The 25710-nt window shown below is 39.4% G+C and overlaps 1 protein-coding gene across 6 annotated transcripts in view; it reads left to right on the top strand.

Moving 5' to 3' along the window:
- LOC114665605 (reticulon-4-like) overlaps nucleotides 1-25710 on the top strand; it is an 85296-nt gene that overhangs the window by 58453 nt on the left and 1133 nt on the right. For 4 of the 6 annotated variants that reach the window (XM_028820200.2, XM_051919669.1, XM_051919670.1 and 1 more), the window contains 5 exons: nucleotides 7881-8088; nucleotides 14771-14909; nucleotides 23420-23489; nucleotides 23693-23739; nucleotides 24706-24764. In XM_028820200.2, coding sequence (XP_028676033.2) covers nucleotides 7881-8088; nucleotides 14771-14909; nucleotides 23420-23489; nucleotides 23693-23739; nucleotides 24706-24764 — 523 coding nt within the window. Of the gene's footprint in view, nucleotides 1-1174; nucleotides 1392-4754; nucleotides 4879-7880; nucleotides 8089-14770; nucleotides 14910-23419; nucleotides 23490-23692; nucleotides 23740-24705; nucleotides 24765-25710 lie in introns of those variants that run through there. The other 2 variants (XM_028820203.2, XM_028820204.2) reach the window with 2 other exon arrangements.

The raw sequence follows: 25710 nt of genomic DNA, 5'->3' as shown, positions 1-25710 counted from the left end.
TGCAAAATATAGTAAAATCATGTTAATTTAATCCCATCTGTCTATTATAAAAAAAAAAAAATCTGGGAAGGCTTGGAAGGAGATGATCAAGTGATCTTCTCGGAAGATAATTTGACGTCCCACGAAAGACACTTTAACGTCACGAGAGACAAGGCAGTGAGACAAAAGGATAGCTGCTGTACAGGCTTTTAAATGATTGACGCGCAGTGCGTGACGAGCAGAACACACAGCAAGGCAGCAGAAAGACCGCAGCTGATCAGACCGCATCTCCTCAGTGTGTGTTCAGCCCTCCCCCATCCCACTAATTAATTTCAAACACAAGGATTGTCAGGTTTTTCCAGTTATGTATAAAGACATGGCTCTGTTTTAAATATATTTCTCAAGGAGTGTGTAATAATACTTTGTGTTTAAACTTAAACTGCAAATTCTGGTTTATATTTAGCCGTGGACAAAATTATAATTACATTTATTAAACCTTTAGCAAGAGTTGAAGTAAAATGATTTTGTCAATGTCAACCATGATGGGAATTGTAGAGAAAGACAGACTTTCTTGTTCTAGATTTTGTATAAAGTTAGTATCTAGCAGATATGTAGCATACTGCCAAACACTGAGTGGCTGAGGATACACCCTCAAAAACTGTTCATTCATGTAATGGTGATACCTGTTTTATGCTATAGAGGAAACTAAGTATCCTGTTGCATCTTTTTGTTTGGGGTGGTGGGGGATTCAGTTAGTGACTGACTGTTTTAAGGGGCTGCTTCACAGCTCCACAACTATGAGAGCAAATGATATATATTTAAATTGTTTATTTTATTGGGCTGAATGGCTTGTTTTTTTCATTTAATAGAATACCAATTTTGTTTTAATTTCATCCCAAGACACACAAACTAACAATTGAAACTGAATATTTTCCCTTACTGTAAAGATGGACATTGTACAAAATAGGCACTTCAGATGGCTTTGTTCTTTAAGAAGAATAAGTGTTCAGCACAGACTTACTCATACACTACCAGAAAAAAAGACTGCTTGCAATAAGGAGATTGCATTGAGCCCCTCTCTCTGAGAAGCTTAGCTGGTGATTGCGCTGCGTCATTGTCTCTGCACCCTCTACCAATAACCCCCCCGCCAGCAGACAGTCAGGTGACCCAAGCCCTGCAGTACGAGTGCTGTAGTCCTTTGCAATCTGCCTGGCTAGACATTGGTGCAGTTCTTTGATTAAAGAGTTTGGGTTGTCCAATACTTCATCACGTCCTGTCCTGGGGCTACTTGCTAGAGGCTGGCTTTATGTTAATTTGACTGTTGGAGTTATAATGCGTAATTGACAAAGTTGTGATATAAATTTTCTAAGTATCGGAGATGGAATGCAAGCAGAAACCCTGGAAAGACCAAGGTAAGCTCTTTCAGTGGTATTTGTTAGGTTGAATATTAATTTCAATTTCAGTATGTTATTTTAATTTGTAGTTTTGAATGTTTAATTATGAAGTGTCAAATTCCCCTTGATGTAAACATTTTAAGTAAGAAGTGACACTTTTTGTATTGCTGATTAAATTCTGCTTAGCATACTAAGCAAAGAGAAAAATTGACTCGAGTTTGAATTGTGCATCTTTTTAACAATTGCCATTGGATTAAGTATTATGGTTAGCAGCACAGATTAGTACTGAAAACTCTTAAAATTAAGTGTCTGGCAGTTTTTGAACTCTCCCCTGTCTATCATACCTGGGGCTTCAGTGTGAGCTCCTAAAACTGTTCAGGTAATACCTGGGCTCCAAAAACGCACCATGCTTTTCAAACCAAAGTTAAGTGTGTACAGGAGATTGAAAATGTGTTTCCGAGTCAAAAAAAAAAAATACCAGAGACCCCAGATTTACAGGGCCAAATGATTTTTAACTTGGTTCATTTACTTGCTCTATCTGACGTGTGAACAGTTTCTGTGTGCTGTATAGAAAGGGTAAAGTCCTTAGACTTTGGTCGTTCTTTTTGTTAGAGACAGAAATAATATTGCCCTTTGTCAGTGAAGTGATAACAGTGAAGAAATGATGAAAGATTTAATGTTGCAACACCCCAACATAAATTGCAGCAACATGATGGGCTTCCCTTTGCTTTAAGTGGCGACACTCTGGTTTTGGCTTGCCCTGTAGGGAGGTCAGAAGCCGAAGACCTGGGATGTTTGAATTAAAACTTATTTGCTGTTTGCCGTCTCAGTCAGCAGTCAGCTGAAAATGTGTTTTTGGTCAAGTCATTTATAATGTTACACAAAGAAGACAAGATGTATGTTGCATTGTTAAGATTTTCCTAACAATCCCTAGAAACTTGAAAATTGTTGTGGGTAACTGGCATGCCTGGAGAAAATGCATGCTGACATGGGGAGAACATGTAGAATCTTTTGACGTATATATTTTAATAGCACAATTGCCAAACATTATAAAACTTTTTTTTTTTTGGGTGTCCAGATTTGTTCTTCTACACTGCATTGCAACAAGGCGAAACTGTTTGCTTTTATGCAGGCAAGCAAATGTTCCACTGTCTTGTTAGGTGCGACATGCATTAGGGTATCACTTTAGAAAGTGCTGAGGGACAGGGATTTAGTGGCTATTTATCAGGTTTCATTTTAATTTGAGGCAAGTTGCAAACAATTGTATAAAAATGTGTTGGGAGAAAAAGGTTTTGTATAAATTAAAAAAAAAAAATCATTACTAAGTGCTGCAGACATTGATAAAGCATGTAGTAAATTCCAAATGCAACATTTTACTTATATACCATTCTCCTCACTTTTTAATTTTGTGAACAAGTCGTACTTGCTGATGTAGCTGTTAGGGCTGAGATGAACATGTAAAAAAACAGACGGGAAGCTAAAAGCTGACAGTTTGTCAGAGTGTAAAATATATTTTTATTTCACAGCAACGTAAGTGCAGTGGTCAGGACTGCCATTTTACACATGAAGCAGCCTGGGTTTGAATCCCACACCAGTCGTGGTCCATGTAGAGTTGGCATGTTTTCCCATTATCTGCATGGAGTTTCATTCCAGGATAGGAGTAAAGGTTAAGTTAATCGATAATTCCAAATTGTCCCATGTAAGACTTTTGGTGTGTACATAAGAGAGCCTTGCAATGGACTGCCAATCTCCAGGGCTGGTTCCTTCCTTGTGCCCAGTGCTGCAGGGAATAGGTTCAAGTGCTCCGCTATTCTGAATTGCATTAAGAAAGTTTGAGGATGCTATGTTGCATAATTAGTGACTGCACAGTTCACAAGTTGCCATCTGCTGTCAATGACTTTGAAATCTGTTAAACGCAGGCGTAGTGTAAACTCATAACCCTCAGACATCCCAGTGCTGTGGTTGAAATACCACTTCATATTTTATCTAGTGCAAGTGATTTCATATTTGTGATAACATGACAGAGTTATGAAGTATTTAGCAGGCTGACTTCACTTGCGTAGTGTGCCAGAGAATTGACAATGTTATGTTTGGGGCAGGAGGCAATGTTAACTTGATGTTTTAGCAGTAATTATTAAACATCTGTACACTTCTCAAGCTGTGATTTCATTATCACTAAAGATGATTGAACCAGTTCTGGTAGTGTCAGTGTATAACCAAAAACATGACACTACGTTACTATGCTTTTCAAATAAAGTTGGGCACTATTCTCGAGAGGTTTGTATCTTGTGTTGTTAATTCTGCAGACATTGTTTTTGTGAATAACAGACTGACATCTTCAGCTCTATACTGTGAAAGCTATTACAGAATTTGCATTCTCCCCACTGATGCTGTTTTTCAATTATCAAAGGCACGTTTCTTGGCTGCCTTGGATGTTGCCAGCTAATACCAGTAATCTGTCCCTTGGATGTTGCCAGCTAATACCAGTAATCTGTTTTGCATGTAAAATATTGAAATAGTTTGTTTTTTTAGTGCTATAGTTCGAAATGTTGTTATACCCTCCACTTTTATTTCCTTTGTTTTTATAGATATTTCTCCGTTCTGTATTTGCTATTGACTCCATAGATGGACATTACTGTTTACTTAATGATGCTGAGTGTTGCATTAGCAACCGCATACCCCAGTAATGAGAATGAGAAAATGAGAATACATAAATATTTTTAAACGTTAAGGCTCATACAGTATAAGCAAAAATAAAACGTGACATTCTTTTCTTTCGTCTCCTGTTAAGTATGTTTCTCCCCAGTCTTGCATCTGTCAATGTGTAACTAAAGGCAGCAGCAGCTCCTGTGCACTGCAGCGAGAGGACCATCGCGGGGCAGTTCGCACTGTGTAATGGGGTTTTGAGTAAAACACTGCAATCTCCGTTTTCGATATTGTTGTATATGCAACACCAAACATATTGCATTTTAATCAAGAATGTTTCCAATAAAGTCTCAAATACCATTCCAGGTTTCAATTTTGGTGAAAAATCGCCATCACTAAGGTGCAAGGTCGCTTTTCTTGCATTTGACTCGTGTCCTGTTTTCTCTTTTCAACGGAGCAGCAGCAGTAAAGCGTGCCGTGGACGGATGATATAATCCCTTCACATAAAAACGTGTTCAGATCGCACTACTCCGACCTTTTACAGATAGCCTGGACAATGGTTTCCGAAAATATTAATTGTAAAATTTCATTTGCGCTTTTCCAGTTTTTTTTCCCTTTTGTGTGTGCCTGTGTTGTGGAGCCGCTCAGTGTAGGTGTACCACCGTTTACTTTCGCCGTCTAGTGTCTGGTTATCCGCTAACTCGCGAGAAGCAGACCGGAAGTGCGCTGAGCGTGTAGTCTTGGTGGGCGCCCCCTTTCCCCGTGACCTAGCAGGAAGTGAAAGCGGCCTCCTTTTTTTGGTCAGCTGTGCTGCGGAGCCGATCGCATGCAGACAGGCTCAAGATGGATGCCAAATGCGGTTAGTTATTATAATTGTGATGATTATTTTTTCTTTATTATTTTATGTTGGATTTAAAAGAAACGTGATGTCGCTTTAAGCTTGCTTATCTTTCTAGTGTCTCGACAATATGGGTACTGCTAAGTACCGGTTAAGCGTCCATAATGGAAAGATTCGAGGGAATCGTGAGGCGCCATGCTTGCATTTGTGCAGAGTAGCGGTCTGAATAGAGAAGGTGTAATTTTTTTTGTATTGGTGGTGGGCTAGGTGCGCATGTATATGGAGTGCTGTGAATCAGGTTTCATAAGGGGAAACACCTTTCAGACTAAATGATAAAGACGAAGGGAGTGGCTGTGCTCAGTACCGCTGAATTTGTGCCTAGCGGTGCCCGGTGGAGATATGTATGCCAGTCACGTTATCGTGCTCGGGACTATTTTTAGCTGGACCAGATGCTACCGTGCATGGCTACTAAATGTCGCCGGCCACAGGGGTCTCCTCTGCCCCAGTTTTATTACAGCGTAAGGGCAAAGCTGTTGATGCAAGCACTCAAAAACATGGAGGCGTACTGAAAATCAGCGGTTGAATATTAATGAATGTCTCCGCTCTTCTCTCGTCTATGGCAGTTTGCTGTCCCCGCCCTTGGTCTACCGTTAACGTTATTTAATTTGGCAATGTCGTGCAGTGCAAGAGCCTGACTCCTGATAATAGAGCCCGAAGGTTGAAATTATGTTGGTCAAAGAAGGGAACAAATGCATTCTGGTTTGCTTTGTGTTTTTGGCATCTGACGCCTCCGTCAAGGTGACAGAGTGGAGGAGCAGCTGCTTGTTAGTAAAACGCGATCAGTTTGTGAGGAAAGAAAAACAATTAGTTCGTTATTGGCAATTGTGCAAGTAATGAACATATAAACACATTTCCAGAAGAGCATAAATTCAGCAGGTCGCGTTTTTTCCATTAATTGTATCCGCGATAGACGGACGTGTTATGTGCTATTGGTATGCTTTCGACTTGATGTCTTTAATTCTGTGATCCCCGGATCACAATTTCAGGATAACGAGTAGGTAGATGGATTAAATGCCTTACAAGATTTAAACCATGTGCTGCTGTGGATGCTCAGTTTGTTTCTTATTATTGAGGAAAATTTGTTTTTAAATGCAGCAAGTGTGTTTAGTGCTAAAATTCCATTTTGTAGTTCATCTGACTTCGGACATTCAGTTCAGCCAACTTTACATAGGCAGTTAAAAATGTTCCCTTAATGATTTGAATAGTTATTGAATAAAATGCCTTAATTATATTTTAATGCAGTCTGGTCAAATTAAAATAAAACTTACTATGGTGTAAAGGTTCCTGATTAAAAGTCGTTTATCTTTTTAAAACATATTTCCAAATGTAATATTTCTAAACCTCTTAAGTTGTAAACACATGCTGTCATATTCAAGAGTGGTATGTGTACTGTACTCCCATTCCTAAATTTCTATTAGTTTAAAGCACTGTAGTAGCCCAATTACACTTGAATTGTAGTGAAAGTAATACTTTAAGCATGGCAGATTACTCTGACAGTTACTGTTGGTTTTAGAAGCTTCTGTCCCTAGTAATTTGAAAGACACCTGACACTGTACCTCATGTTATTTACTGAACATAACACAAAGGGTCAGGTGAAGAAAGGTAGTTTAAAATTTTTGATTTTTAGTTCATTGTGTTTGGTTTTAATTTCTGGACAGAAGAATTAAAGATTAATCTTACATTGGAAGTCTTTGTATTCCATCTATGTCAACCTGTTTTTGCTTCATCAGTTAATTGTTATATAAAGTCATTCTTGTAGTCATCAAATTGCCATGTAGCTGCACTTGTAATGCATTTTTTTGCATGTTATTTTCTGGTGACAGCTTTTTTTTTTTTTTTTTTTTCCCCATTTGAGAACATTTATTTTAGCATTTTTTTCATACTTGTGGTACTATAATATACATGCAATGAAGATTGAGGAATATTTGAGCTAAAACATTATACAGACTAAAAGAGATGAATGCAGACATTACCCAGATATATTTAAACTCCCTCAAAGAAAGCAGTTAAACAAGAGTTCTGGTTTAAAAAGTCTGTCTCTAGTTTCAGACATTGTTTAGAATTGAAAGGCAGACTGCTTTGTGTTCGTGACAGTGTTTTGAGATATATATATTATAATCATAAACAATATATCACTAGTTATTGACCTTTTGACTGAAGTTATTTCCAGTAAAATATAGCAGGGGTGTCCTCCGATAGCTACTGCTATTCACTTGAAACTAAACTAAGAGGCATGAACTTTAACACGCTGAAGGTTAATGTGAGCCAGAGTTATTCTTGGCAGTGGCCTAAAGCTTCATTTAAAAGTAGAGTGATAGATCTTGCGATGCTGGGAGTCCCCAGGCAGCTGTGGGCTTTTTTCATGCTGTACTTTGAAGAGCAAAAGCTAATGGGCATGCATGGCAGTGTCACAGCTGTTGTACTGCCCCTTCACTGATTCAGTATTCTGGATTTAAAATCTTGAGCTTGGTCACGGCCTCCCTGCGTCTGAATGGGTTCCACTGTGGATGTACTTGTATTTTCTTTCTGCATTACCAAAGACTTTACTCTTGTGAGTGTGTGCAAGAGTACATCCTGCCATAACTGGGTGCTCAGTCCATGGTTTGTTTCTGCATTGTGCCTGATGTTGCTGGGATAGGCTCTTGCCCCCATGATGCTGAATGGGTAGTTTTTGCAGTGTTATCAAATGGACCTGCTTTTTTTGTTACTGTTACATATAAGAAACTGAGATGTTCAAAGTAATATTATTTCTAAAGGGTCCTGTCTCTATTAATATTCCTTGTCATTTTCACGTTGAACTCGTCTATCTTCACATGGGAGACTTAACCATTAAAGCAGTTTTGTGAAGTTTTCATTTTTGCACAATCCCTGATGAAACACTACAGATTAAATGTGTGTATATTTTGTTTAAATATTAGTATTAAAAAAAAAAAAAAAATTTCCCTCCTTTTGCTTTTCACCAGTGGTCGATCTCCTGTACTGGCGTGACATCAAGAAGACTGGCATAGTCTTTGGAGCCAGCCTCTTCCTGCTCCTCTCTTTGACGGTGTGCAGTATTGTTAGCGTCATCTCCTACCTGGCTCTGGCCCTTCTGTCCGTCACCATCAGTTTCAGGATATACAAGGGTGTTGTGCAGGCAATTCAGAAGTCCGATGAGGGCCACCCTTTCAAGTGAGTGACAACAGATTTATTTGTTGGGCAATTAAAATAGTTTATATTTTGTTTATTAAATTGTGTAAGAATAAGGGTTTGTTTTATTTAAGGAATAATTCAGCTTACATCATTTGAGATCACGTCAAAAGTTGTATTCAGCATTTGTTGTGTGTTTAGGAGTGTATATCCTATTAAAGTTTACCTAAATTTTTCCCTTTGTCCCTCTTTCTAATACATTTTTTATTTTAAAAAATACAGGTTCTTTCTCAACTTAAATACTTAAGGCATTTTTTTTTTTCAGTGTACTTTTAAGATTTCTAAATTTAGAATATCAATCCCTGCTTGTTCATTCATGATAATTTACTAACTTCAAGCAATTAACAATAACCAGTTGTTTAGTTAGACTACTCTTTATGGACATCTATCCAGTTTGGACTCTTAGCTATATAGACGGGTGACAAAGATTCCCAAGCATTGTGGAAAGTACACACAGCCAACTCTCTGTGGGTCTTCAACTATAACAACACACTTCTTGTACAATGCTGCAATAAGTCTTCCTTTAGAGAAAGCATTCAGTATGGACCGCAGGATTATCCTTCAACCGGAAAGTCTTGACAGACCAATCCGTTTGGGTAAAAATTAATGATTTTTTATAGTAATTTAGTTAATTGAATTGATGACTAAAGCTGTGATTTGATGGTAACTTGTCAGTTCGATTCTCTATTTGTACCTGATGATTTGTGATTCAGTTTGATTCAAAATAATATCTGCCTTTTTTCAAAAAATACATTTTCCAAACAACACATCAACAAGTTGACATGTCTATTTCCATAAACTAATCCTTAATAGACTGCAGTAAAGCAGGGATTTTCAAATGGGGGATGGGTGCTAGGGTTTGGCAACAACCCTTCTGAGGTTTGATCTTTAAAGATAAAGCTAGATTTTAAAGATTGTCTTCAAATTATCTAATGTAGCTTTTTTAATGAGTATAATTAAAAAGTGAAACTAAAAACCTCTGAGACTACGAAAACAAAGTAGCTAACTTAATTTTTCTAAATATGTTCTCTTAATTTACAGTGTGCCATTTTGATAAAAGTATAATTTGTCTAAATGTAAATAGTTCATTGTAGGGGTTTTCAAATATGTTTAAGCTGTGGATCCCAAAATTTTGGTCAGGGCCTCCCACTAATTTAAACCCAGTAATTCAAAGTAGCACAAGATTTTGAATCTCGGCTTACTGCTAACAGTAGTAACACTGTAGTAAATTACAGTGGTGGCTCTGAGGCTAAGGATCTATGCTGGTATCCAGAAGGTTGCTGGTTCGAATCCCCGTCACTGCCAAAAGAGATCCTACTCTGCTGGGCCCTTGAGCAAGACCCTTAACCTGTAATTGCTCCAGGGGTGCTGTACAATTGCTGACCCTGCGCTCTGACCCCAAGGGGTATGCGAAAACTAACAAATTCCTAATACAAGAAATTGTATAAGGCGAAATAAAGAACAAAAAAAAAAAATTATTGAACCTTGGTTAGGTACATGTAACTAAAGGTGTTATTTTTTTTTTCAATGTCCATCCATTAATATTGTTTTTTAACAAGTGGTTACTGTGTAAGTGTGATTTGTGTCTTTTGATTTTCTTAGGTAAGACAAATGCACTTTATATATTTTTTATATAATAATAGTAGATGGTTTGATATGGAATAAAAATTGCTACTTTAGACCTCAAGTAAGTAGAGGGAGACTTTCAATTGGCATTGGACAAATATGGGTATGAAGCGTCTCAGCAGGAGCACTGTTTGACTGAGTGGAGTGGTGGAATTGAAGCAAAGTTGAGTACAGAGAAATGGGATAAGCTGCTGTGATTTTTGTGTGTATATGTGTTTGTGAGTTTCCCCTCATGCATCAGCTGTGAGCTGTTCATGTATTGCACAGCTTGAAAACCCACAGCACTAGTCAGTAAGTACACCAATATTAGAACTACTTTACTTTAAAGCAACAGTTGAATGTTTCATCATTTTGATTTATACTTATTTAAAATATAACTACAATTAGTACAGGCTTGAATTGACCAATATCTGATTTAGTGAAGTATTGCTAAAATAAACGTATATTAAAGGAATACTCCACCCAACAGAACAGAACTGCTTGTCACAGTTACAGTATGTTCATTGTGGGAGTAATGCAGATTAAAGCTGCTCACGAATCAAGCTGCATTTAACGTTGCTAGCCAAAAGGTTGTCTATACATATTATTAGTAATTTACATGTTTCTTTTGGTGAGAAAATCATTCAACATACTTCATGAAATAGATTTAACAACTGCTTTAGTTTTGTGAAAATCAATTTTCAACATGTTGATTCAAAAAAATTGAATCGATAAGAAGAGAGTGATTAAAAACGGCTAATGATTTTTAATCTAATGTATCTACTGTTGGCTAATACCTAGTTCACATTTGGTATTCCCTCTGTCACATGACAAAGGTAATCCGTAAAACTAATTGTCAAAGTAAACTTTAATGTTATCTCAACCATATACAAGCATTAAAATACATGGCAGGTAAAACCTGTCAAGATATACCTTACATAGAAGGTGTATAAACATTTTCTGTGAAATAATACATTGAAATCCATTGACTTAAATATTGCTGAGCTTAAGTACATTTGTTGGCAAAGTGTTTCCTTCTGGTGATCATATATTTTTTCCCATTTTTTTTTTTCTCCTTTTGTGAACCAATTTTAATTGTGTTTCTATAAAGAGTTACAACTATGGAGACCCCATCAGGTCAAATTATTTGTTAAGCTGAATCAGTTATTTACTGTGCATTAAATACATGAATGTTTTTGTAAATACGTTAATTAGTATAAAAAGGTATGAAAGTTTGTATTGACCAGTGATCTTTATCCTAATGGATCCAGGAGAATGAAGGTGGCATTTAAAATGCACTTAACACTTCAAGTAGCCTTTAGAGGCTTCATTAAACTAAAAGTGAAAAGCCAACATTGGGCTAAATCAACTGGATCACCCTGAGGCTTAGTCTCGTCATATTGGTAGTGTAAATAATCTTGTAATATCCATGTCTGAATATTTAAGTCTCTACTGTATGTAGGTCTGAGGTTAAAATTAAGATGACTTTTTTAAAGAATATACAGCTTTGCTTTAGCATTTACAAGACAGATAAAATTCTTCAAGCAGTATGTTCTGCAGCAGCTTTGGCTGAGTACACTCCTCTCCATTTGAATGTCTCTGTTTAAAATAACCGTTAACATGGCAGGCCATGGGTGGTGGCTAAAGCCTTTAAATTTTGACTCCCGTTGCCATTCAGTCCCTGCCTCCCAACTCCTTGTGCGACACTAGACAAGTCATATACAGTATCTGTCATTGCTGTGATTCTAGAAAATTTAGTAATTGTACGAAATGTTTGCTTATTGTAAAGCTCCTTGGAATGGAGTTTCCTGATAGAAAGATGCTATATGTAAGAAAATGGTGTTTGTAGTTTCCAATTATCTGTACACAGAGGCAGGCAGGTACCAAGTAGATTTAAGAAGTAAATCCAAAAGGGAGCCAGCCAGGCCACCTAAGGTTTTCCTTCTTTCACAGCGATTGCAAAAATATGCTGCAGGGCACCTTGTCTGGATACACAGCAATGCAGTTCCTTTGCTACAGTTTATATATAAATGAAAAAGGAAAAAAAAAACTTGTGGATAAGTTGGCAAAATGAAGATTTGACCCTGAAATCTTATGGAGGTATCCATTTTGTGTGTTTGCAGGTTTAGTAATCTGTTTAGTCTGTCAGTCAATCATTATCCAACCCGCTATATCCTAACACAGGGTCACCGGGGTCTGCTGGAGCCAATCCCAGCCAACACAGGGCACAAGGCAGGAACAAAACCGGCACCAGCCCACTGCAGGGCACATGCACACACTAGGGACAATTTAGGATCGCCAATGCACCTAAGTTGCATGTCTTTGGACTGTGGGAGGAAACCGGAGCACCTGGAGGAAACCCACACAGACACGGGGAGAACATGTAAACTCCACACAGGGAGGACCCGGGAAGCGAACCCAGGTCTCCTTACTGTGAGACAGCAGCGCTACTACTGCACCACTATGTCACCCTTAGCAGAGTCAAAAGTCGCTTTGACGCACACACCAGTTAAAGTAGAAATCACTAAGGGTCTGGTTAGTTTACTGTGGCACCAGAGGCAGGCGCTTGTGAATTCTGAGTGTTGAGCATGTATCCTGTATGTTCAGTATGTATGAACTAGTATGTCACACTGGAGTTTTGTGTGCAAGCAGATGCATCCTAGGATCTTATGTTCAGTTTTAGGTTAGATTAGCTCCACTCCAAGTACCATGATTGGATTTGAGTTGTAGTGACTTTATTTCAATATAAAAAGACTTAGGAAGTGTATAGCTGGCCGTGTCCCAGAAAGGTACTCCATCACTGATACTTTGTTCTGTTTTATTTTTATTTCAAAGTGTTTGGGTTGTTTGCTTAGTGACATTGGTTTAAGTTACAAAGGTCATAAGAAGGAGTAAAGGAAGTGTGGAGTTCTCATTTATATGTGCTTAATCTCCACTCTGGTATTTTGTTGAGCCACATTTTACAGCTGCAATAGCTGTAAGCTGATACCCGCTTGGCACACTGTTCAGGAGTGATTTCAGCAGATTTGTTTCCGGTTGCCCAGGTTAGTCAAGTGATGCTTGTCTAGTTATCAAATGATGCCAGAGACCCTCAGTTGGACTGAGATCAGGGCTTTTACTGGGTTATTGTAAGGCCCATCAAGGTACTTTTAGCCCTTGAGCCGCTCCAAGACTGCTTTGGCCTTATATTTGGGATCTTTTTCCTGCTGAAAGCTTTAACTTTCTCCCAGGTTTGTTTTTCAGCAGAATTTTTCTACCACTTTCCATTTATTTTAGTCACATGTCCAGTTCTTTCTGAAGAAAATCAGCCCCTCAACACAATGCTGCCACCACCATATTTCACTGTAGATGGGGTATTTCTACAGGTATGGATCGTGTTACATTTTTGCAGCATATTTTTGAATTTTGGCTATAAAGCAATATCTTTGTCTCATCTGACCACAAAACCTTTTATTACATTTCAATTGGGTTCCTCTCGTGGCAAATTCCAGATTTGCTTTTACAATTTTTTTTTTAATATAGTGGCTTCTTTTGTGCCACCCTCCCATACATCTCAGTATTATACTCGCTTTAGATGTGCTTGACTTCTACTCTGGTTTACCAGCAAATTTCATCAGTTTTGATGGATGATGTTTTATAGGCATAGTCTGTATTGTTTAATGTTGGGTCCACTTCTTGATAAATGAGATGGCAACACACACGAATATAGAAATGCTTGTATTGCCCAGTTCTCCTTATGTGTGTCCATCCATCCATCCATTTTCCAACCCGCTGAATCCGAACACAGGGTCACGGGGGTCTGCTGGAGCCAATCCCAGCCAACACAGGACACAAGGCAGGAACCAATCCTGGGCAGGGTGCCAACCCACCGCAGTCCTTATGTGTGTATGTGTATATTATATGATCTCTGAAGTCTTTGGAATGCTTTTTCATCTTCATTTCTGGAAGTCCATCAGGTTTAAAGCCTTGACTCTGGAGTTTTCATGCAGAGAATTTGCCAGAATGGAAGTAGAGAAAAGCCAAGCAAAATGACACCTTTTATTGGCTAACTAGAAAGATTACAATATGCAAGCTTTCGAGGCAACTCAGGCCCCTTCTTCAGGCAAGATGTAATCGATTACATCTTGCCTGAAGAAGGGGCCTGAGTTGCCTCGAAAGCTTGCATATTGTAATCTTTCTAGTTAGCCAATAAAAGGTGTCATTTTGCTTGGCTTTTCTCTACATTCATAATGGCTAACACGGTACAACACCCTAGTACTCCAGAATGGAAGGTAATTGTAATCTTTACACAGTTGTGTAAACTTGAAAGGATGAATACTTGTGCTAACAGTGTGTTTGATTGCTATTTTTTTTTAAATAATATTTGAAATAAAAGGTCAGTGTTTGATTAGTTATTTAGTAAAATAAGAGAGTGCTCTGAATTTGCTTTACATTCTTTTTGTGTGTGGAAATCTTTCATCACCAACATTTCATGCCTCGTGGTGCATGCAAGAGATATCCATTGCACATTTCGGGCTTATAATGTATGCTGTCAAAATACAAGTGTTTTTCCCCCAGGCACCATTTTGATCTATTTACTGTTCTATTCCATATGGAGGGATCTGTGCCACAATAAGGAGAGTATCAGAAGTGCTGAACATGGGCAGTCTGCTGTATTTTTGAAGTAGTCTGGTGTGGCCTCACATAAACATAACGCATATGAGCAGACAACTCTGAAGTTTTCTATGTGTAGTTCTGGTGTTCTGATAAATTCATGCCTTCATCTGACGGGTCTAACTCAAAAGATAATGAGATTACTATACTAAGAATTCAGCTGATCAACACTAATGCCTTTATGATTTGTGAGTGCATTCATTTACAGTGATGATGTGAGCTTGAAGATTGGTTTTTTGCTGTGCAAAGTTCTGCTGGATAGAGGATGTTGTACATCTGTCACTAACTTAGATTTTCACCATGTCAGGAAGTACAACAATATTTTTGACCAGATAAATAATATGAAACCATATGGCCCTGATATTTAGAGCTCAGTTTTACTTACCATCTTGTTTATCTGCTCCAGGGCATATTTGGAATCTGATGTTGCAGTTTCTGAGGAGTTTGTTCATAAATACAGTGATGCTGCACTTGGTCGTGTCAACTGTGCACTGAAAGAGCTTCGCCATCTGTTTCTGGTGGAGGATCTTGTTGATTCTCTTAAGGTAAGTTGCTACCAATTATAATTTTTTATGGAGTGTTGTGTGAAACATATACAGGTACTTATGATTTGAACTGGATTTAAGTGAAGTCATTGTGATGATCATATTTTCTTGCCGGCTGTTGCTTATTATTCATCTCTTGTAACAGAACATGCTATCCAGCACATGCTACATTTGTAAATCAATGTTAATGGATCATTATTTTTGACTCATTAACATGCTTTTGTTGCAATGAGAAATATCTTTTTTTCTACATTTGTATATTTGAGAAATTAGAATTTTTCTCTTTGAGAAAACAGTTGGGTTTTAAATGGGATACATTCATGTGAAAGGAAGTTGATGGGGAGGGAGGAGACAGTAACTGCAGAGTGTGGTATCACAGCTCCAGGACAGCAAGTTCTTTCCTTGTATTGTAGCGCTTATCTTTGACCCCCTTGTATTCCTGCCACATGTTCACGATGTGCAGGTTTAGATTTAGTACATTTTAAATGAGGGGATTGCCCAGAAAAGTTCTGAATGTACAGGGCTTCCATTCAGAGTATTATACTAGTGGATGCTTTCTCCTGTATACCCTCTGAAGATTTTAGGGTTTTACAATATTCCTGTAAATGTTCTTTTTTTTTTTTTTCCCTATTAAACTTCCATACCCGAGTAATTGTTAATGTTTTTTTAAGTAGAATAAATTCCAGTCATTGTTCTTTTGTTTAAGTTAATTTTACCTAGTATAATATCTATACAATTGTAATGTTTCAGTATTTTTGACCATTAGATAAGTTACAACAATCTTATATAAATAATACAAATTCAGTCTATGAGCTGTAGTGGATCCTTTTAAAACAAAGTACTGCACAAGGTCACTAATGTTAATCTTTTACAGTAAAAAGTAAAGTGGCCTTTTATTTGCATTACATGTTTCTGTAGTGGAATTAGGCGGTGCTAGTAATGGTGTGTTAACCTTGTGTTGTGATTTGTGCTTGTGACTTTTATTGCTACTTAGAACCTTGGCTATGTTTTGTACTTTTTTTCCACTTGTATGAAGTCAGACTTTCTTTTCATCTTCTTTTGTGCTGGTAGACATGTTGCATTTATTTCCAAATTTCAGATACACTGAATATGCATTACAGTTTGATTATTTCAAATGATGGAAAATTTGAGTTTTTTGAAACTGGACTTTTTTTGGTTAGATAGCTTTCATTTCAGGTGTAACAGCCAGTCTTCTGTTTAGTGAAAATACGCAGCCTTTTCCTTTTTAAGTGGGGGAATACACATGAAGAGACCCCTTTCAAATGGAGGAACTAGCTGAAGTGTAGATTTTTAACCTGAAACATTGGGTGACAGGGTTGGTGGCATTGGACAAACAACCTATCTGTTAATCAATTAAGAGTTGACATTATAAAATCGCTGAATCATAAGTGTGGAATTTTTTTTTAAAGCAGAAAGCATGACTTCTTCAAATTGTTGCTTTCACATTCTGTAGCCCTCCTTTTAGTCTGTTAATGTTGTCCTTCTTTGTAATACGAGACTTGAACTACAGGGTGTCAAATCAAAAGTGCATTAAGTGTTTAAGCATAACTTGCTCCGTGGCCAGCATGCTTTAATATAATGGGATATTTAATCTAATGGGAACATTAAAAGGTCCACTGGGACCTCCCAACCACCCCCCAATCCCAAGTCATTCTTATATAGTGTCTTTTTTTATTTTGAGGCAGAGTAGTTTTAGTCAATGTTATGGTGCTGTTCGTGGCGGCTAGCTAGTTGATAAGGTAACTATCATGGCATTACATGTGCCAGGTATAGCAGCTACCTCTCTGATGCTGGTTCCTTATGATGTTTCCCTGACCCCCAGTACAAGAGGGGAGTTGGGCGGGGGGTGGTTATTATGCTGTACATGATTTTTGCATGGTCATTTGCCAAGTTCAGCCAGAGATTCTTCAGTGCAAGTGGCGGGGTCTCAATGCATCAGGAAGAAGGCTGCTCCACCGGTCAACGAAGGTCATCATGATTGCATGTGCAACTGGTTGATTAGCATATGACTATGTATAGTTGTTTCAGAGTGCAGTTTGAGGTATGTTTCTGTGTGCACATTTACAAGATCATTTTGACTTAAAGTTAAATTGTGTGAAAATGAGTACACCCAGTTTTATAAATCTGATTCCACCCCCCCAAAGGGGCAAAATTCTTGCTCATTAAAAATGTTGTATTTGTAAAACTGTATGTCCGCCAGGTCACATGCCAAGTTCCTTTTTTAAATCTTGGATAAAATTCTGCACACACTTGTAGCTACTCCTTGTCATCTCCTTTTTAAATATTCACAATCTAATCATCATATAAATTTGTCCATGTTCCAGAGTGATGTCTTTACAACATACCACAGGAGAACAAAGGAAACGAAACTTTAGTGAATGCAACAATGAACTTTTGCTAGGGTCTCAACAGGAGTCAGAAATAAAAGAAAAATCCCAAGAGTTGAGAGCAGGGGACAACTGCTGAGTGGAGAGAGCCAGAAAAAAAAAATCTACCAAATAGCAGTGTTGCACTCCATACAAGTCTGTTTACATTTGACTTGCAAACAACATCTAAATGTCTTTTAATTACCATTGTGTTGGTGTCCTGTGGGATAGTGTGGTATTGCGGGTCCACAGCTCAGATCAAAGGCCACTTTTTAAATGAATAATCGCCTACACTCGGCTTAGAGAGGGGGTGTGGTAGTGTGGCCGGATTGGTTCCCGGGTGAATTCGTGATGCGGACATTCCTCGCTTAAGTGCACAGGTAAGGAGTCGTCCGCATCCATAATTGTTGCCGGGAGCTGCTGCTTGCCATGCCTGATCCAAGTCCCCTGAGTATATAATAGAAGCGCGAGGCGGTCAGGAGGGGGAGAAGAAAGAGAACGGGGGTTAATGGAGAAGAAGGCGGCAGGAAGGAGAAAGCCGGTGCGGGAGAGCGAGAGTGAGTGCAGGCTCGTGAAAGTTTATTGCAGCTGGTAGGAGAACCCCGAAAGAGTGTTTTGGCCAACTCTTGGAGGGGGCAGATTGAAGCGGTCGCTCCAGCTGAGCAGTTTTGAGGAGCTGGAGTGACTAGCAGAAGGATCGACTGGCCGTTGAAGGAAGCTGAGTCGAGGAGGCTTTGGGTGTGTTGAGCCCCAGCGTGAGCACCCTGGCTGCTGGGGAAGGAACTCAAGTCTCGGTCTGACATAGCCGGGGATCTGAGGGCTACCGGACCAGAATTGAAGGGAGCTGCATTTTGCTGGTAGGGTGACTAACTAACCTGTTGTGGGGCCCATTAGGGGAGAAGCAGGGGAGCCGCCAGTAAGGAATAAGTAAGCACTGGATGTTTAAAGAAAGACTGCCTCCACCCATTGTTTTTAACCTCGTTGTTTTAATGGATTTTTTTTCTGTTGTGTTTTTAACCTCCACAGTCACTTGTTTTTATTGGATTAATTATTTATTAACTTCGAGAGACACTGCATTTATTTATTAGAACACTTTGATTTTGTTGATTTTTTTTTTTTAATAAAAGCACTTTTCGCACTATCCCCTTGCTTCATGGTTGATGTCTTCACTGCCTAGCTCATTGGTGACATTACCGGCGGTGTTGGGATCGAGGGCTTCTAGAAGTAAGATGAGAGCATGGAGCAGAACCAGCATCGTCACAGACAGGGTCTGGGAAAACTGTGAGCTTATCTTGGCATATCTCAGCTGGCACAGTTCAATATTTCTGTGCTGTAGTGCAATACACTTTTGTGAGGACGTATAGCACTGTGGGTGAATGTGAAAGGAACGAGTTTTCATGGATCATGACGATTCGTTGGCTCATGATGATGATTGGCTTATAAGCGAAATCAAAATTCTTACAGCTTTCTTCTTGGAGTTGTATGCCGAGTTGGAGCCTACATTACAGAGACCATCATGCAGACATCCCACAATCCCTGTTCTGTTACAAGGTTTAACACCTGTAGGGTATTTGGCGATGGGCACTTTTTAGTGTGAACTTCCTGACCGCTCAGGAATCTTGCTGTCATTGCTGAGTGGTGTCATCTGTAAGGGATGGTGGAATTAAATAACTGCTGCTGTACTATTTGTTTACTCCTCGCGATGCGTTGTAAGATACATATATTTACTCTGAAGAGTGGGAGTTACTTTGGTCATGCTTAAGTACAAATAAGGTTAGCGCTTGATATTCTGGCATGCATCCACTATCTGTAACAAAAGCAGGAGGTGCTGGCACTTCAAGCCCAGGGTATAATTAAGTTGCTACCCAGATAAACATTCCTTAAGGTCAAGGTGAGAAGGCTGAGATCGTGCCTGCACACGTTAAGAGAAAGGCACCATCACAGAATGAATTTGCTTTAGTGAAGAAAGCTCTTTTATTCAGGTATTATGCAGCCAATATGTGGTGCTCAATTGGACTAATTCTTGTTGCAGTCAGACCCAGATGAATCCATGAATCCTTTATTTTATCAAGTGATGGTTTGGGAAGCAGACCTCGGGATCATGCTATATGTGGTGATAACACTGCCATTGCCACTTATTTTGTACAGCACACCCTTTTTATAGTTAAAATAGACAAACCACACACTAAGGCAATTAATGCCTAATGCACACTTCCTAATGTTATCCATGTTCAGGACATCTGGACTGAGAGGATGGTAATTAACTGATAAGATTAGTTCAAGAACATTGGAATGGGACTGAGGCCTTGATGAATTGAGATACTTGTTTACTTCATTGCCCTGCCTCCAAGAGTCCGTAAAATGCCAATGCCAAAAAGTGTGCGTATGGTTTAGGGTGGTCAAAACTTTCTGAAACTTTAGGACTTATTTCCATGTAAAGTTTTGTCTTTGATACTTCCTGACTTTTGTGTAAGAAATGGCATACGCACATTCTCAAGCATAAGTAAGTTTTATACTTGAGGCCCCAGCTGCTTGGCTTTTGTTTCTTTTAGTATTTTTAATAATACCAGCTAGTGCCAGATTGATACTGTTAACCCTTTAACCGCCAACTCCCTAAATATTCCCCATGCCAGGAGAAATCTGAACAATTTTCGTTTTTTTACTTTACATTTATTCAAGCAGTATTTACCTGCTGAAATGTTTCAAATAAATGGTCAATCAAAGGACGTAGCTTGAACAAGCGGTCACGGTTTGGATCTTTCATATCTGGCTCAGATAACGGGCAGCAGTCCAGTTGAGATGCTGGGGATACACCCACTCATCGCCATCATCCGATGCATCGTCATTCACAGTATCATGCAGCGCACGTTGCTGATCATCATTGTCGCTAAAATCTTCTTCAGAACTGCTACAATCATGATCAGAATTATTGTCCAAAATCGCCTGCAAAACCTCACTTGAAGTCAGTTTACGTTTCGCCATATTCACAGCTTTCACTTTCGAATCACATCACGTGAGCGGCCAATACAACCGCAGAGTTGTCGAAATACAACGTAGTAATAATACCCACGCCAAACTGTCAGTTATACTACGCGCCAGGCATTCACATAACCACAGGCAAATGTGCCGGATAATTCCGGCAGTAAGGCGTCAGCAATAAAGCTACGATGCCGGATATATCTGGCAGAGGGCGGTTAAGGGGTTAACAAACTGTTTCTGAAGCAAACAACCCATAACTGCAAATCCCCAGACCTTTCTTCACATAACACAATGAGCACTCCAAACCTTTTGCCATTTCATTTTCTTTGTGCTTTCTCTACTCCTTGCTCTCTTTTTAGACCTTGTGTTCTTCCCAAGGTATATTCTGTTTCCCAGTTTATTTAGATGAGCTCTACATTATGTGCTGGAGTTTATTTATTTTCACAAGTTACAGAGCTGGTCTTGTCTTCAGTATGCGTCAGACCTGGTCGTCCTCGAAGATGCTGTCTTGAGTTTCCTGTTGTTGTTTATCCTTTTCTGGTATGGAGTGATCTTCCATTTTAGGTACACTTTAAACTTGATTTTTTTTAAGTTCTCAACTGTCTACTATGGTTGAGATCCATCTTTTTGGCATTTCATTTTTATAGTTTTAGATTTACTCCCTAAGCATTGGGCCTTGCTTCTTGTTAGATTTCAACATTTCTTTTTTACTCTTTGCAGGCTGTCATACAAATGTAGACTGGCCTCTGCCTGCATTGCTGTTTCTTGATCTAGCCACTTAAACAATCATTTATTAAATATATAAATTCCTGGTTTTATGCTCCATTGTATATTGGTTTGTTCCCAATTGTATTGAGGCTTTCCTTTGCACTGATCTTGGCTCTGGGCAGCTGTCTGTGTTGTGCCCATCGTTTCCCATGCCAGGATCTTCACTGACATCTCATTTGTGTTGTGTTGAATATGTGGCACTCACTCCACACTTTCTTGAGCTAGTCCAACAGTTCTCAAACTGTGGGGTGCGCCCCCAAAGTAAATAAAAAAAAAAAAAGGGTGCGCGAATGTTGCCATGTGTGGCGTAATTTCGCTATTCGTAATAATATAATAATAATTCATTACATTTATATAGCGCTTTTCTCAGTACTCAAAGCGCTATCCACACAGGGAGGAACCGGGAAGCGAACCCACAATCTTCCACAGTCTCCTTACTGCAAAGCAGCAGCACTACCACTGTAGGGAAATTTTAAACTTGTAGCAGTGTTTCGGCAGCAAAAAATATAGGAATAAATTTTATTAGGTTTCACAAAAACATTAGGGGGGGGGGGGGGCGCAATTAAAACTGTTATGAAAACTCGGCTCACAAATACTTAAAAGGTTGAGAAACGCTGAGCTAGTCCATCTTTTCTGGATGTATAAATAAATAAATCCATTTGTTACCCTGCCATTCCCGTCTGTAGAGTTACTACTGTTTATTTGCAGCTCAATGCGGTACCAATTCATGGTTTTATTTTTAAAAGTTGCAACATTAAAGAAATGTTGTTTAGTCAGCCTTGACCCTGCTGGTAAGTTATTTTATAATTCATATTGATATCCACCTTATGTGACGAGTTTGAAGCTGGCCCGCTCTGAACTCTCCAGCTCTCCCCACCCTAATCACTTCACTGTCACTGTGGTCAGACGCAGGCTGTTGCAGCTGCACGCTTCCCATGTTTAGCAGAAGACACCCCATTGACTCGTAAAATGTAAACCACCAAATAATTGACACCAATCAAGTTTGACGTACCTCCTCAGTCTGGTCCCTTTGGGCTTATCTCCTGCCTGTTTAAATTTGTTTCATTTAAATAGTACTTACGTTCTGTGCAGCTTGTCCTGAAATTTGGATCCACAAGAGCACTGAGCACTCGCCACACACATCAGTGCAGATCACCTGGGAGTGCAGTTTCTGATGTAAACCCACATGTCCGTCCCACTGAGTTCTTAATCATGACTTTCATCTTTCGACCTTGTCTACAGTCCTAAGTACGTCAGTCACCATTTACTCCTTGTAGGTGATCAAAACGTTTCGACCTGTCTTAATACTGAGTTTTGATGTCCCTGGATGATGTGTACCTCTTGCCCTTTGGTTACCTCTAACTGTACCAGTACCTTTATGTATTTTTGCAAGTTTAACACACGTTGGGGTTGGGAGACTGACTTAGGATCACCCCAGCATCTAAGCCACCACACCTTGCACACCACTCATGACTTCTCTGTGTGGCTGGAATGCCTTCTTTTTTCTGTTGGAGCCAACTAATCTACAAGCCAGAGCCATGGACCTTTTTGTTGGTTTCTGGTTAGCTTTCTAGTGTGGACAGTTGCCATGTCCTCATCCAGCTTTGCCCCACTAAGCAGGAAATTAGTGTATGTAAAATGCATTAAATATGTTTAGATTTTTTTTTTTTCCATTGAAGTAGGAATGTGGCAGAGATGGTTGGTGAAATATTCCTTTACACCATTTTGATTGGTACCTGCGATCCATGTATGGAGAGCTGCCTGTCTTGCACTCACCTTTCAGTTATTGGCTGTTGTACAGTGCTGCGTCACTTCTAAATGGATCCAATAACAAAGAGTCGTTCACAAGCACTCTGTGGCATCAAGGATGTTGGCATGCAGCACATGCTGTATTGATCAGGCTGGCAGACCAATTACAATACACTGCAGAAGGCTACTAACTAGGATGATTGTGAAGCATTTGGCTGTATCGAAGTCTCCTGTGTTGCGCGATTTGAGCCACAAAAAAGGAACACCAGCTTAAGTAGAGTGGCCGTCAGTAGCTTAAGAGTGGGGGTGAACAGACCATGTGGGTGTTGGAATGGTGCATTTGAGGACATACTGCTTTGATGACTTCATAGTGCTAATGTCTCGGGCTCGACTGTAAAGTCTTGACAGACCCAATTTGTGTTCAGTTATGGAAATTCTAAGTCCTGCAACTACAAGCTTCATTTCCATTAGTCCTTCATATGATGTTGATGATATATATAATATAAAATCTGTTAAAATGCCATCATGTAATGAATTAAGTTTTGCCTGGCCATCTACTTACTTGCCTCGTGGGTCCATTTTACTGCACTCATCTATGGTGTCCGCTTTCTTTTTGTCCCCCTGCAGTTTGCCGTCTTGATGTGGATCCTCACTTACGTTGGTGCTTTGTTTAATGGCCTGACTCTGCTAATACTTGGTAAGTCTGAGCTCCACAATGGAGTTGTTTGACCAGAGAGCATGTGGAACCATAATGTACCCAACTTATTTACAGTACGACTTGGACTCATTGAAATTGTATCAACTGCAGTGCTTTTTATATTTTTGGCTCATTTTCAAATGTACCTTTAAACTTGTTGTCTTACTGTTTGTGTGATTTGATTTGTCTCTCTCTTTCTGCAGCTCTCATTTCAGTGTTCAGCATCCCAGTAATTTATGAAAGGCACCAGGTTAGTAATTTGAATTTGAATTAATCCAGTTTTTCACCCACTGAATCCAAACTCACCTTTAGTAGTAAACAGAACTGAAACAGTGTAGCTTCGTTGTTACACCATGTTAAGTTAGGAACCCTCTGGCAACGTAAGGATGACAAGCTAGGGGGCCCACCTTACACGGTGGTACCGCAGAGTCGATAGCTGGTCATAAAATTAATCTGACATTAGGCTGGTCTTGACTGATGTGATGTTCACTTTATTATTTTATAATTTCTTAAGGCTTGTTTTGGATCTTAAATTACAATTGCTAGCACACCCACCTTCATTTTTATCTGAATTTCTAAAAGGAAATGTCCCTCAAAGAGCAGAGGGCAGGGGCCACAGAGTTCTTTGTCTCATTTTTGAACTCTGACTCAAATGAAAAAGCGAGTCTTGGGGACAGTGGACAGTTTGAAGATGACTAGCTTGCACACAACGCCTTCGCCTAATTCTACTTCTTAAAGGTTGTTGACTTTACTCGTCCCACCACATCCCCCAATCAGCCCCCCTTAGTCTTGCCCCTTCTCAGCTGATGTGGCCATCAGGCTCTGTCGACAGCTTTCACTGTTTTGACCTGGTTAAGAAAGAACAGCATCCGATTGGTTGTCTTCTGGCTGGATGGACACTGGTGGTTCTCAGTCACACTTTATTGGCTGCTCGGCAACTCTTTTTCTTGCTGTTGTACAATTTCACCCCTGTCATGTGACCAATTCCAAAAATAGTTTCATGAACAATCACTTTGTAAAGTGAGGCATGTCTGTAGGTCTGATCAGCTCTTGGGAGATGTCAGTGGTGTTCATCAAGATGGTGCAGAAAATGCAATCAACCAGTATAATGACCTAAATTCTGTTATGCCCAAGGGTGTCACAGTTTGAAAATTCAGTGCCATTTCATGATTTGTATAATCCAGTGTTCTCCCATTTTTGTTTTTAACACTTTCAGGCACAGATTGACCATTATTTAGGATTGGTGAACAACCAGATCAAAGATATTGTTGCAAAGTAAGTATTTGGTGTGGGTGGCTTGATTGGTTTTGCATTTGTGTCATGAGGTCCTCCCGCTGACCTTTTGTTACACTAACACTGAACTGGTACTATACATTAAAGGGGGCTCCGTCCATAAATAAATACTGCTTTTTGAGGCATTACTGAACAGAGAAACAAAGATGTGACCATTTTTTATTTCCTGGAACAACTGTGTAGTGTCACCTGTGTGTGTGTTTGGTAAAGCCCAGAGTGAGCGAGCAGCTGTCAAAGCAATATAAGCCTGTGTGTGAGATTTAGCATAAAAATGAGGAAAAGAAATTTGGAGCAGCGTGTTAACATCAAATTGTGCAAGAATAAATTGCAGCTGTTGAAAGTGGTGTATGGTGAGGATGCTTTGATAAAGACAAGTGTCCTTGTGTCACAGTGAAGTTCAGTGAGGGATGACTGGCAAATGCCAGAAGGAGATCATCCATCATGACAACACCCCAAGCCATGATGCGCTCCGTGTTACCAAACTGGACCATCTGTCCTGTTCATGTGATTTCTGGCTCGTCCCAGAAATTAAAAACAAATTGCCATGAAAGGACAAATTGAAGCGACAGAGCAACTTGAATATATTCCAGGAGTACCGTTGAGTGGCTGCTAGTACATGGATACACACAGTTTTCTCCAGGTTCATTCTGGAAATGGTGGTTGAAAAGGTTTTGAGCTTGAAGCTGTAAGGGGGGCTTCTACAACAATGTTGACTCCTGAAATGAAGCCTCATTATATTATGTCTCCTGTTTCATGGAGAATACCAGGCAGATGATTTTTGGACAGGGAGAATCTGGACCCAGTACTATAACTAGCTGTCCTAACAGTTGGAGGCATGGCGGTCCGCCAGCACTGAAGGTTAAAGCAGGAAGAAAAGCCGCCAAGCGTGCACTTCTGCTTCCCGCCCACCCCATTTTTCAGGCCTGGC

This window comes from Erpetoichthys calabaricus, chromosome 15, assembly GCF_900747795.2.
Source record: "Erpetoichthys calabaricus chromosome 15, fErpCal1.3, whole genome shotgun sequence".
Lineage (NCBI taxonomy): Eukaryota > Metazoa > Chordata > Cladistia > Polypteriformes > Polypteridae > Erpetoichthys > Erpetoichthys calabaricus.
The sequence above is the reverse complement of the archived record's forward strand: the minus strand, read 5'-3'. Positions and strand labels throughout refer to the sequence as shown.